We start from the raw sequence: 13131 nt of genomic DNA, 5'->3' as shown, positions 1-13131 counted from the left end.
GTGTGAGTGTATTGTTCACGACGGGGGTTCCACACCCTCCAAGCATCACAGAGACCCAGGGCAGACGACCAATCAGACAATCGCCTAGCAGAGGCAGTGCGTGGCGCTGAAGGAGCACCGGACGCGTTGCGGGAGGGCTGCAGAGCAACTTTGAAGTCACCTCCAATGACCGTCAGACCCTGGGGAAACGAGGAAATGACGAGTGTGAGACGGCGAATGGCAGAGGCCATGGCGACAGGCGGGACATATACACTAAGAAGGTTCAAGGGTTGTCCCTCGACCTTACCCGTCAGGGCCACATACCGGCCATGGGCGTCTATCACCGCCTGCGCCAGGGTAAAAAGAAGACCCCTCCGGACTAGGATGGCCACCCTCGGGACCCCCGTGAGAAACCAGAATGCCAGACCCTATCAAACCCATACCGGACAAGGAAATTGCATTGGGAACCCAGAAGGTGTGTCTCTTGGAGGAACAGGATATCAGGCGCATGACGCTGACCGCTACGAAGGACGGCAGTGCGCTTTATGCGATCCAGGAGGCCGTTGACATTCCATGACAGAACATGGAGGGGTCTATTTAGGGGGGATACCATCAGAGCGGAAAGTATGTGAGGCGGGGTCCGCAAGCGCGGGTTGACCCAGATGCCAGGGGAGGCAGCGGACCATAATCGGGGTCAGTGGGTGAAAGTGGTGCAATTCAGTAAAGCCCAGGTCTTCATCATAAGTGAACGTGCCTTGATCTCTGCCAGGAAAAACAAAAAAATGGCCCGTAGGCGGCGGAAAACAACAAACAAGCGGGAGACAATGGTCTACCCCCCTCCCTTGCCCCCCAACGCCCCCCACCCTACACTTCTGAAGAGGAAGCATCTGTCGCCCTAGAAGGAAAACAACATGCAACAATAACCCACCAAAGAGTCTAACTGCTAAACTAAATTGGTTAGCTGAACATGGACAAAGCAGAGATGGACCCCCCTCCATAGAGTCGGATGTAGAAACGACATCAGCTGCAATCATCCTGAGAACATTCCAGCAACAGTGCAACTCCAGTGGAACCCAACTCTGAAGTAGGAAGCAGATTGCATAACAGGAGTACATCAAGGATAAATCGCTCCCAATACAGAGACAGAATAACAGTATACTCCAGTGGTGCCGCTCCTCCGTGAGCCAGGTCCATGCCGCCTGTGGATCTTCGAAGAAGAATGTCTTGTCTTGGAAGACAACCCTGAGCCGTGCCGGGAATAGGAGACCGTAGCGCAGGCCCAAGGTGCAAAGCTTCTGTTTGACGTCTGCATATGTCTGACGCTGGGCCTGCACCTCCATTGTGTAATCCAGGAAGACCATCATCCTATAGTTTTGGAACAACAGTGGGCCCTGTGCCCTGGCCGCCCTGAGAATGGCATGTCTGTCCCGGAAGTTGATGATCCTCAGAATGATAGGGCGGGCGGGCGCCCCAGGGGGAGGCCTGGGGGCCAAGAAGCGATGAGTGCGCTCTACAGCGAACCAGGACGGAAGGGACTCGCGAGGCATCCATGAGCGAACCCAGCTTTCCACGAAGGTATCCGCGTGGCCCTGCTCTGTCCCCTCAGGAAAGCCGATCAAGCGTAAGTTGTTTCTTCTCGATCGATTTTCAGCATCTTCGGACTTAAGCTGGCCAATGTCGTCTTCAGCCGAGGAGATACGGGATTCAGCCTCCTTAATGCGTTCCGTAGCGTTGCGCAGGTCCTGGCGAATGAGGGCCATCTCCACCCTCACCTCGTCGATCTTGTTCTAGACTGAGGCCTGTGATGCACCTATCGCCTGAAGGATTGTGGAAAGTTCGCTCCCGCAAGGGCCGGCGCATCAGGCGCCCTTCCCGCGGGATCACGGCCCAATGTAGTAAACTGGTCCATTTTCGTCTGGGTTGGCAGTCCAGAGGGGCGAGTCCTGCCCATCACCACCAAAGACTGGGCCTTGTCACCGCCCGGGCAGGAGGCCGGGCAGCAGTCCCAAAAAGGAAGGGGGAGGGAGGTCGTACACCCAGATCGTCGATACTCAGACCCAGATGTTCCGTTCCACCCCCCGGTAGCACTGCAGAGAGGGGAACACTCCAAGGGAAGGCGGCCAGATCAAGTCTTGTGACAGTGGCCCGACAGGTCAGCAGCACAAGTTCCACGCCCAGTGGGACCAGGCCTGTCTCCCAGCAAGTGCCTATGGACCAGTGGAGGCCCCGAGGGACCCGCACCCCGCAGAGGAGCTCCGCAACCAACCCGCCCAGTCGGATCAGGGAGGGCCAACCTTCACCGCCCAGTCCCAGGCCGGCACCCGTAGACGCCGACCCCCGGTGAAGGTCGTAGTTTGCGGCGGGGGAGAGACCAGCAAGAGCTAAAGAGAGGTGAGTACACCAAGATCCCCCCACCCTGGCAACCCTGGGAGGAAGACCCAACCTCCGTGTCACCACCGAGCTGGGCGGGCAGGGGGCGCGGGAGCCACTGCTGCCACTAGCGGTGACAGGGGCCTCTAGATGACCCCAGGGGACCCCCGAGGGGGCGACAATGCAGTTATGCCCTTACAAGTCCCCGCGGGCGAAGCGTCCTCAGGTAGGCAGGGTAGTTGATGAAGTATAGTGTGTTGCAAGGAAAGAGAAGGAGTGCCTGGCCAGCCGCAGCGCTCCTACCCCGCTGCCCGACAATAGCAGCCGGTCAGGGACGCAGCGCAGGAGCATCCATGTCCCCACACACAAGGCCCCCCGCCGGCCCCACCTCTGTGGCCCCGAGCAACATGAGGGAAGGATACTGCCCCTCTACGCTGCTGCCCGACTGCGGCAGCCGAGCCCCACCGCACCTCTAAAAGCCTCCTCGAGTGCACCGTTGGGGCGGCCCAAGCCCAAGCAGAAGGTCCGGGACGGAGACAGACAGCCGCTGCCCCGGAGCGCCAGTGCCCTCCTCCCGCCAAGCAAGTCTGAGCCCCGGCGAGAGGGGAAGCCACCACTGCAGAAGGGGACGCGCACACCCCCCACGCCGCTGCCCGCTCCCGGCAGCCGAGCACTGCAGCCCCACACTCACCGGGCCGATGTCGGAAGAAATTTCACCGCCTGGGCCTCACGAAGCCCCGTACCAGTCCACCAGGCGATAAGGAGCCTGCCCAACCCCAGCCCCCGCAGGTCCGACCACGCGGGAGGCGACTCTGCACAGCCGCAACACACCGCGGGCCGAACAGCGGGGCACAAGTAAGGAGGACGACGGGGGGGCAGTCCAGTTCAGCTCCGAAGGGCCCCCGCAGCAGCTAAGGAGGCCCGGTCGTGATCCAACTAGGCGCAGGCTCCAGCATACACGCGCCGCTTCAGGAGGACGCCATGTTGAGAGCTCCAGGCCACAGCAGGTGCGGCGCCTAATGGGATGGCGGAGCCCCCACCAGAAGCACCAAACAGTGGCCAAGGGGGCCGGGAACACCGACGGGCATTAGAGAACCACAGATGACTGCAGCAGACGGGGTGATTAGAGGTGGATGACGGAGGGAGTCCAGAGCACTCTTAGAGTGCGACCGCCATCTTGACGCCTCAGGCCACACCCCCCCCCCCCCATGTAGTCATATTTATGAAACTACATTTCTCTGTACGCTTAAGAAATCGGGCATTCCTAAGTTTCATTCCAGTGTAGAACTACGTGTTAGCGGGTTGGTTGTTAGACCCTGTCTGTAGAAATAGAAATTTTCATACATAAAAGAGACCTGACCATGCGTGTTTAGTTCAATCAACGTGATCCTTGTAAACAACATTGCAAAATATATACAGCACTCAGGGTATGAAATCATATTTCCCAGCATGCTGAAGACACTAAGTTGGCTCAGTTTAATCCACGTCACTATAGTATATATTAGCGCGATAGAGAGACATAAATAGGACTACATTTCCCAGTAGTCTAGCCTCCGACTACATTTCACCGGAGGCTAGCTTCTGGTTGTAGTTTCAGAATTCTTTTATGTCATCAATATGCGTACAGACACTGAGTAATCGGTAACACCTGCGTTTTTAAGACCACATAAAGGTGGCGCCTCACAGATGTAGGTACCTTCATTTCGAGCTCAGAAGCAGCCAGAGGTACCGACGGATAGGTAAGTAGGGGAGTACAGCGGGAAGCCTGTGTGTGTAGATAGTTACAATCCGCAGCGATGTGTTATGCGCTTACTTGTGTGCCGATATTTACTGACACCCGATAGAAGAAGCGCTAGATTAATGGACAGCTTTTATCTTTGTGCCGTGCATGACTAAGCAAATCCTGCGTTTGTAGATATGTGGGATTTCGTGATTATTATTCTTTGCATGTAGAAGAGTGTTCCTATATGTATTGACACCCGACATTAGCGCTGATGCGACTGATAGTATTTATTCTGTGCCATGCATCACTTGAGCGGATTCAATTTTGATACACTTTGTAAGGCTCCGTGAAGCAGATCGTTAGCCTAGTTGTGGATTAACAACACTTTACACGTAACAAGGATTTTTTATGAGGGCATGCGATTACGTATGTCATTTCGTCTTGTATCCATCTCGATAGAGAACCAAACAGTATCAACTTTATTAACATGTTGAAGCTAATGTTTAATGATATTTAAGAAGATTCATTTAGGCATTCTTTTAACAAATCCCTAGATCGGAATTTCTTTCACCTAAGCACAGGGATTCTAGACTTGGTCATTGTATGTAAGAATTACTGCCGAAATGTGTGTATTATAATTTGGTTGTGTTGACTCGAGGTTCAGTTCAGAGTCGCACACTACAGGGAGTGAAAATTTTATAGAAGATTTTTTTAAAGGTAAAAGACGAGACAGACTGGTAGAATAGTTCTGTGTCTGTATATATATTATATATATATTTTTTTATATATATTTCTTTGAGTTCTTTCCTTTATCTCTATAGAGCGGGGCCTCAATTCCTGAGCCGTTGCTAGGTGAGGGTAGGTCCATTCCTCGTAAGCTACGGGTAAGAAAAAAAAATGTAATCATGATAATATATACAAGCCAGATACATGCAATTAGATGGTAACTATTGCACCACGTTTTGCATATGTTTAGAAAAATAGCACGCGACCGATGTTCTCTGCTTTTCTGTTCTTTCTGCAGATGTAATTTGCATCCTGCTTATCATGGAGCATTTGAATGCCTTAATTACAGGTTACTTGGTTGTAATCGTTTCAACCTTGTTCTTCTTTTAATTCACTTTATTTGTCATTCACGCAGTATCAGTACTTATTGTGGTCCTGAAGAAGGCCGAGGATTACTTAGAATCCATGTGGCTGAAACATGTAGATCCATTTTTCGACATCTTGGCAGTTATTTTGTTAAAACTGCTGTTGCACTGTTTTTAATTTGAGCGACAAGAGATACCCATTAAAAAGATTCTCTCTTGCTGTTCAATTTCACTTTTCACTCAATGCACTGCGCCCATCACGTTCACATGCAATAGTACCACATCTGCTGGATCCAATACAAATCTCCTTAACTACATACCATTGAAAACATCCGTGAGCTCCCCTCCCACAGGGAGAGGGTTGTAGCCCTTAGCTATACTAGTGTGTAACTAGGAGGAGATCCCAGATGATGAAGCATGTCACTTCGGTGAGTGATGGGAATCCGTCCTATATTTAGGATTTTCTGGTCCGAAAGATTTGGTTTTGGTCCTAAAGATTTTCTGCTGAGATCAGCATTACAGCGAGTTAGGTCTATGCATGGTCCTTTCACGCTTTCCATGCGGAAGCACTCGTAGATAACAGGCCCCTCGCTCGGGATCACTTAGTATGCGGTCCGAGAGGCTTGGGCTCCAGTAGGTGTACCAGAGTGTGGTTTTCAACGTACAATTAAGTGGGTCCCCCTTTGGGAAGTCCAGCACGACCCTTGGAGTAACGGAGATCGTACTTTTTCCGTTTCCTTCCCTAAAGGGCCTGCCATGGATACGGAGCCCTACAATATTAACGACCTCATGTATCATCATTTTTTTAGGTGTACGAGATCTCCACACCCCCTCCGTTGACCATGAGGCATATTGGTGCTTCTTGAAATGTATGTAATATCGTGCTTTTGTCAGTCTTGTATGTGTTTTATGTTGTGTCAGACGCATGAGTGTTTTTTGTGCAATTTTTTGCATTCATTGAATTTCGACTCACTTATCAGCACAGCGCCTGCATGGAGAATGTACTTTATTTAACGCTGTTTTGTGATAACACATAGCGGCACATTAGAGAAAAGAGTGTACCAACACTGGTGTATAGTGTGATCACTATTGATTCTATTACATTGCTAATGAGCTTTTGTTTCCTTTAATATATGTGTTCTTATACCCTACAGATATTGCCAGACGTATACTTACGTATGTATTAATTATAACGCATGCCTTTCAGTTGCAGCGTCTCACATTTTTCACCTTAATCAGGTCTACTAGGAGTGGTTTTTTACACTGGGCTGGTCCCGGTGTAGTCCTGAAGAAGAGCTGGGGGAAGCTCGAAACTAGTTGACCATATGCTAGGTACACCTATCCATTATAGTTAGGGCCTTTACCATATTACCCCGTTTTTAACCAATTAGCTAGGAGCAAGAATAAAATGTATTTGGCCCACTAGTTGATTATTTTAAATTCACCTTGTCCCACTCCATTTCACTACACTTGCACTACACATAATCTGTACCATTTGAGTGCTCCTACGTAATCCGCAAGTTGCAGCACGCCTCAGCCCGTAGAGGACTGAGAGGACCCCAATGATGAAGCATGTCACCGTGGGGAAACCCTGGTGAGTGAGGGGACTCAAGAAAGGAGAAGTCTTGCCCCTTTCTTCCTTGTCGGGTGACCTTCGGAATCCAATTGATTTCTGACACCCTTATGTTAGGTTCTTTTAACCTGATCAGTCACTTTAACTTAGCCCACACCCCTATTGAACTGCTGCACAGTTGTCCTTTGGACTTCTGATATTGAAGACGGTCTTTCTCATTCATAAACATCGACTAGATGTGTGAGCGAGCAGAACAGTCTTTCTGTCCACCCACCTTATACAACCTTTATAAGTTGATGTTGAGGTTCCGGGCTGCTACTTGTCTGAAAGTGGTCAGTCCATTTCATGTTGGGCAGGCTATCACCCTCCCAGATATCTTTACTCCACCTCATCCTTCTAAGGATGAAAGAAAGACAACATCATTTGAACAATAGGAGGGTGCTAAGCTTTTATATAGTTCGGACCAGAAAACACAGAATGTACGATTAGCTCTTTGTAGGGTTTTCTAGGGCAATGAAAGGCAAGTCAATGCAAAAGTGGAGCTTCTTTAGATGAATTGTTATCTTCATAAAGATCTGCTACATACTGGCTAAGAATCAACCCCCAGTAGGCTCATTCCCCCAGGGCAAAAGCTGCTTTCACTGCGCTTGCATGTGGAGTGCCTGGCCTGGTCATTTGTCAGCCAGCTATGTGGGTGTCGGTATACACGTTCAGAAGGCGCTACTGCCTTGACAGTCTGGACCTTCAAGAAGAAAGTTTTGCTCTCTCTGTCCTGCAGAACTTTTTGATCTCAGCCAGTTCACAGACGCACCACGGTAGAAGGGACTGCTATGGTATCTATTCACAAGGTGAGGAATCTGCGATTGGAAGTATCCATCAGAACAACACGTTTCTTACGTTTGGTAACAATCATTCTGGTGGATACTCTGTTGTGATTGCTCACCAACACTCCCACCTCTCTGCTTTGTGAACTGTGCCCTAAATCCTTCTAAAAAGTACCCAGTCTAGATATCTGCACACTGATCATTCCTTTCTGCCAATGGGCTCTTCGTTTGAGGGGAAAGACAGCCTAGAAAGCAACTGACGTCAGTGCACATGAATGGCGCTTACATGCGGTTCTGCTTGCCACTTCCAGAGTGTAACAACGTTGATGTGGTGCCGCATAAGGCCACTTGCCGGCACGTAGGAGTACTTCTTTAAAGTTTCTGGATGCAGTCTGACACTTGGAGAATATTCACAAGTATGAAGGAGCTGCAATTGGATAGAGTATCTACCAGAAAGCTAAGTAACTTGTTTAACAGTGCCAGATTTAGTACACATTTTCTAGCTTGTTTTGCAGTTTCTTGGCTAGGTCCATATCTCGAGGCCTTTATCACAATATCCCAGTCAGTTATTTTATATTATTATAGTATGTATTTATATCCTATGTTGCTAAGACTTTTGTGACTTAGGAAGGCTGCTTAAACTTGGTCAACGTTTGCATACCACTGCCTTATCCCTGGTAAGTACAGATTACTATGCCTGTATCACAATGCCCCATCTGGGTACACATGCCCATGCCAGGTTATCAATGTCCCTGATTGGTAAATAGTCCATTGCTAGGCACATAGTGCCTCAGTTAGGGGCATATCTCCAAGCACGTATAATACAAACTCTGTTGGGTGCACATTTGTATGTCAGAATTCGTGTCTCACTTATGTACACATTTCCACACCACATTTACAAAGCTAGTTATTTCACGTTTCAGTGCAGTATCACAGTGTCACATTTACTTAATTGCACATTTCCATGGCAGAGTCACAGTGTTCAAGTTAGGCAGATATTTCCATGCCAGCAGCTCTCCCCAGGCGATGAATTATACTATGTCCTACCCCAATACAGCACTTGTCGCTGTCAGCTGAAAACTCCCCTACCTTCAATAAATACTCCTAGCACGAAATGGGCTTGAACAAAATGATACTTAAAATGAAAGTCTCTCAAACACGTTCTGGTGCTTTCTGTGTTACAGCTCAATGAATGCACTCAGGGTCGCACTGGCCTATAAAGCAATCGAGCAATGCCCGATGGGCAGGCCAGATAGATCAGTGTGTGGGCCGTTTTTTAGCAGCTAATGGGCCTGTTTTGTGACCAGGTGGGACAGTTTTTACTATTGATTTCCCTGAATTTGCAACAAACTTTGCTTGCAGCAAATAGAATTGCATGCAGTCTCCCAAACCTTGCAAAAAACCGATATGGAGTGTCCTTTACACGTTCAAAACTACCCTTATTTTCAAATCAGGGCGACTTTTTTTTAGCTATTTGGTTCACTAACGGACACCTCTTTTACTGTGGTGACCGAACCTATTTTTGTCCCAGTCCTCCCTGAATGCAATTTGTGGATCCTGAGGGAGGTTAGTGACAGTGAGAGGGAATGAAACTGGCTGTGAGAGGGAAGTCAATCACCTCACGATTCCGAGTTTTCGAGCCGAGCTCAGAATGTGGGATAATGTGCAGAATCGAAGTTACTGCGTCTAATTTCAGCATATTTCCCTGTATACAAACTCTTTTCATGTGCACATTTCACTAGCTATTAGCTGGCAAAATTTCCACAGGGAAAGATCTCGGGCTTGCAATATTATTACAGAACTCGGAATTCAGGGATCTAGTGTAGCACCATTTGTGACCAGTCCTGGTATTTCTGTCCTGCTTAGAATGTAGCCCAGAGAGCACCTTTCTACTGTCTGGACAGGGCACCCAATGCAAAGCCAGCAGTGGAAGTGAGGAAGTGCCCTGAACTCGGGAGAATGCTTCTTTTTTTGTATCAGAATTCCTTAAATCATAGGCGTATTACATTGTTCCTATTACAGATAGGGCACAATTTTCCTGTTTGTGGCACGGCCCACCTTAAAGCTGGTGCGTCAGGTGCAAACAGGAAAAGTGCCTCCTACTAGGAGTAATGCGCAGCTCTCCGGGCAGTCAGGAACTCATGCTGCCCTGGGGGCAGCACATTCTAGAGAAATACGGAGCAGCTGTATAAAAGCCGCTCCGTGTTTCTCTGTGCAGGCTGCAACCCACCTGCACTTTCAAAAGGTATTAGAGATCCCCTTGCAGGCGGGTGCAGTGAGTGAATGCACCGGCCAGCAGAGGGATGTCTCAGGGATCCCTGGGACTCCCTTTCCTTTCTTGAAAGAGCTGACCTTGTGGAGGAGGGGACTGACAGTGCGCCACCTTTTTGTGGTGCACTTCCAGTGCGCCTCTTATGAGCATGTTTGCTTCTGTGCCTGCATACATAATACGGTGATGGTGCAAAGGCAAAGTGATCCCCTCATGTGCATGAGGCCATGACCACATGCAAATGAGGGAACGTCCTCTGATAATAGTGGTGGCGCTGCATGTCCGCCAGTGCTATCTATATTACAGAAGGGACCTCACAAGCATCTGTGGTCCCTTCTGTAATACCAAAGAGCCTCTGACCCACGCAGAGCATGTGCAAACACCCATTGCTCCCCAGGGGCACATTGTGTAATACGGCCCTTGGAATTTGCTAAGTGTGATAAAATCCACAAAACACATAATTTCAATATATGCTTTAACAGGAGTTGCCTCACTCATCAGAATTTATGGATCCACTTGTAATGAGAGACTAGATGTTCTGGAAGGGGAAAAATGTCCTACTGGTCTGTGTTTGAAAAATATGGGTAGATTGTTACTCTGTATATTGGCAATGGTAAATAGGCGCATGACGCATGCAACTGCACTACACTTAATCCAAAACCTAGCATGGACCAAGCTCTCTATTATCCCGTTTCAGACATTAGAAGGTTATTGATATTTGTTTTCTCCATAGCATCTGCCCTGGTACTGCGTCCACTACGGCTACCAAGGAGTTGGCACATTTGTGGCGTGTGATGTCTAAACAGGAACGGCGGCCGTACTGGTGGGTATAGATTGGATGCATGTTTTAATTTAATTTGTAGAAACGTACTTTGAAAGTAGGGGTATCTTGATTGTGCCATGCTTTTATTGATGATAGGTGAAAAAACTGTCATAAATAATTGTTATCCTTTAGCAATTCTATTGACACAGTTCTTACTTCACAAGTGATTGTGACATGAAGGCTAATGATGAAGATAAGAGTGAAGGACTTTTTCATGTTTGCTGCAGGGGGAGGTGGATTAAAAGAAGAAACAATGCTCAGTGCCTGCAACAATGGCACATGGTCGTGGTGGGTTCTAGGGTACTCTTCACATCAACACTAGTTGGTAAAAACTTTTTTGAATGAAGCATTTTGATTGAGCAATTCATCAGTAGTGGTACACAACAACCCCAGCACAATAATGTTTTATTCCTTCAACTATAACTTATTTTAAGAAGGAATTACAACGCTTTTCCCCCATGTACTGCCACTCCTACTACCCTATTGGGTACAAACGAGGAGACGAAACACATAACATTTGTATAGTATCCTATTGGAAGTCTTACAGAGATCCAAATGAATATGAAATTACCAGTACCACCAGTTTCACTTATAGTGCTCCAAAAAAGTTCTTCATGGTAAAGTTTAGGTATATTCTTTGATTTCTTCATGAAACACAGTATCCAAAGAAGCAGCAGATAACAGCCAACACATGTTTAGAGAAAAATCCTCTTTCTCAATTCAAAAAAGTGCGTGGAAATGTAAGTCTTTTATATGAGGTAGAGGCCCAATCTTAAAAGTGGTAAATCCACCTGTTTGTAACCTGACCTGCTGAATCCAAAAGTAAGAACAGGGTTTTTCTACTGATACTTTAAGATAGGGAAAGAATTTTAGCTCCGATGTGGACTTTTCACTATTTAACATTGAGCTCTTACCACACATTAGAAGACTTAGTCGCAATTTTTGACCCATTGAGAATTGCTAAAATCATAGGGGTGGTGGCCTGTGGGGGTCAGCAGACCACCATGTCCGTGATTGCTTTTCAATAAAGCAATTCTTTGGAAAAAATACATCCCATTTTCAGTAAAGGAAAACGAGATGCATTTCAAAAACAAAAATGAAAAGTTTTCTTTTCATTTTTTAAGAGTGGGCTGTGGTCCTTGGGACTACTTCCTGCTCTTAAAATTTTTTTTTACAACCATTCATAATGGGGAAGGGGTCCCCTGGGCACTCCTTCCCATTTGCGAATGGATTACCACCTACTTGAAGTAGGCGGTAAAATGCAAATGTTTTACAACCACATTTCGGTCGCAAAACATTCACACATACCACTGCGAGTCGCTATGAGGAAGGAACGCCCTTAACACGTCCCTTCCTAATACCGAATCACTTACCCAATTTACGAATCGATAATAGGTTACCTTATCTCTCCAAATCGCAAACTAGGGTTGTGTAAATCCCAAATTGGGCTGTTTGCAAGCCCTAAAAAGCTTCATACATCTGGCCCAATCTTCCTAAACTATACAATAAAGACATTTTTTGGAACACTGTTAAGTGAATTTGGTGGCACTGGTGTTTTCATATTTATTTTAGCCTCTATAAGTCCACCCATAGGATGCCTTTGAACGTCTGAATACACCATAGGGGTCAGGTGCAGGAGGTGGACACGCCGTGCTACTGAGCCTATTTACTCTGTAATGTGGTGTAATGACAAAACATTTGTATGGCTGTGCATTCATTCAAGATCCCAAGATCTCGCCATTAATAATAATAGTTTTCAATCACGGGATCTTCATTAATATTCATACACATCAAAAAGCTTTTAGCATGTGTGGGGCCCCAAACAACTACAGCATGCATCATAATGGCAGTTGAGCCCTTAGTCCTCTTTTTCTGGTCTGTGGTGCCAGTCTCAGACCACAAACTTTTCTTTTCAGATTATTTATTTATTTAAACAAATTTTTGTTGAGCAGTTTATTTTGTTTCACTCTACGTTATTGCCATCTGTCTTTATCCTTGACTTAAGTTGTATTTTCCTTTCTTTTTTACTCTTGGGCATGTTTCACCTTTAGTTGTTTACTTGTGAAAATGAGTTTCCCAAGATAACAGCCTGCTAAAAATATATTTTCCAACTAAGACTTTTTCTTAAGCAAAGGTTATGGGCATCCATAACATGGAACTACCTACATATGTCAAATTCTAGCTGTACATTTTAAAGTCCCTTTCACATTGTTTATATGACAACCTGCTCCTGTATGAACTGACTTAGCATGTGTTATGGTGTCAGATTCCTGTGTCACATGTTACTTGACAACTGTTCTCTGTGGTTATGGCATGTTATTAACTTACAGAGTAGTGTTTTGTGACACACTGAAGGTGATATTTTATTCAGCTTAGGCATCTGCCATCAACATGACCAGGCTATAACACAATCAGCTGCTTCCAGTGGTGGGGTGTAGACCTATTTATCTGAACCCTTCTGTGGGAGTTGTCTAGTGGC

At 46.9% G+C, this 13131-nt stretch overlaps 1 protein-coding gene across 1 annotated transcript in view; it reads left to right on the top strand.

The window, feature by feature from the left end:
• The window catches only part of MEIOSIN (meiosis initiator), a 2478810-nt gene that overhangs the window by 2242498 nt on the left and 223181 nt on the right, over positions 1–13131 (top strand). Inside the window, exon 13 of the mRNA XM_085627965.1 lies at positions 10563–10652. Coding sequence (XP_085484091.1) covers positions 10563–10652 — 90 coding nt within the window. The remainder of the gene's footprint in view (positions 1–10562; positions 10653–13131) is intronic.

The sequence above is a fragment of the Triturus cristatus genome, chromosome 9 (genome assembly GCF_964204655.1).
Source record: "Triturus cristatus chromosome 9, aTriCri1.1, whole genome shotgun sequence".
Taxonomy (NCBI): Eukaryota; Metazoa; Chordata; class Amphibia; order Caudata; family Salamandridae; genus Triturus; species Triturus cristatus.
This window is presented reverse-complemented; position numbering and strand designations above follow the sequence as displayed.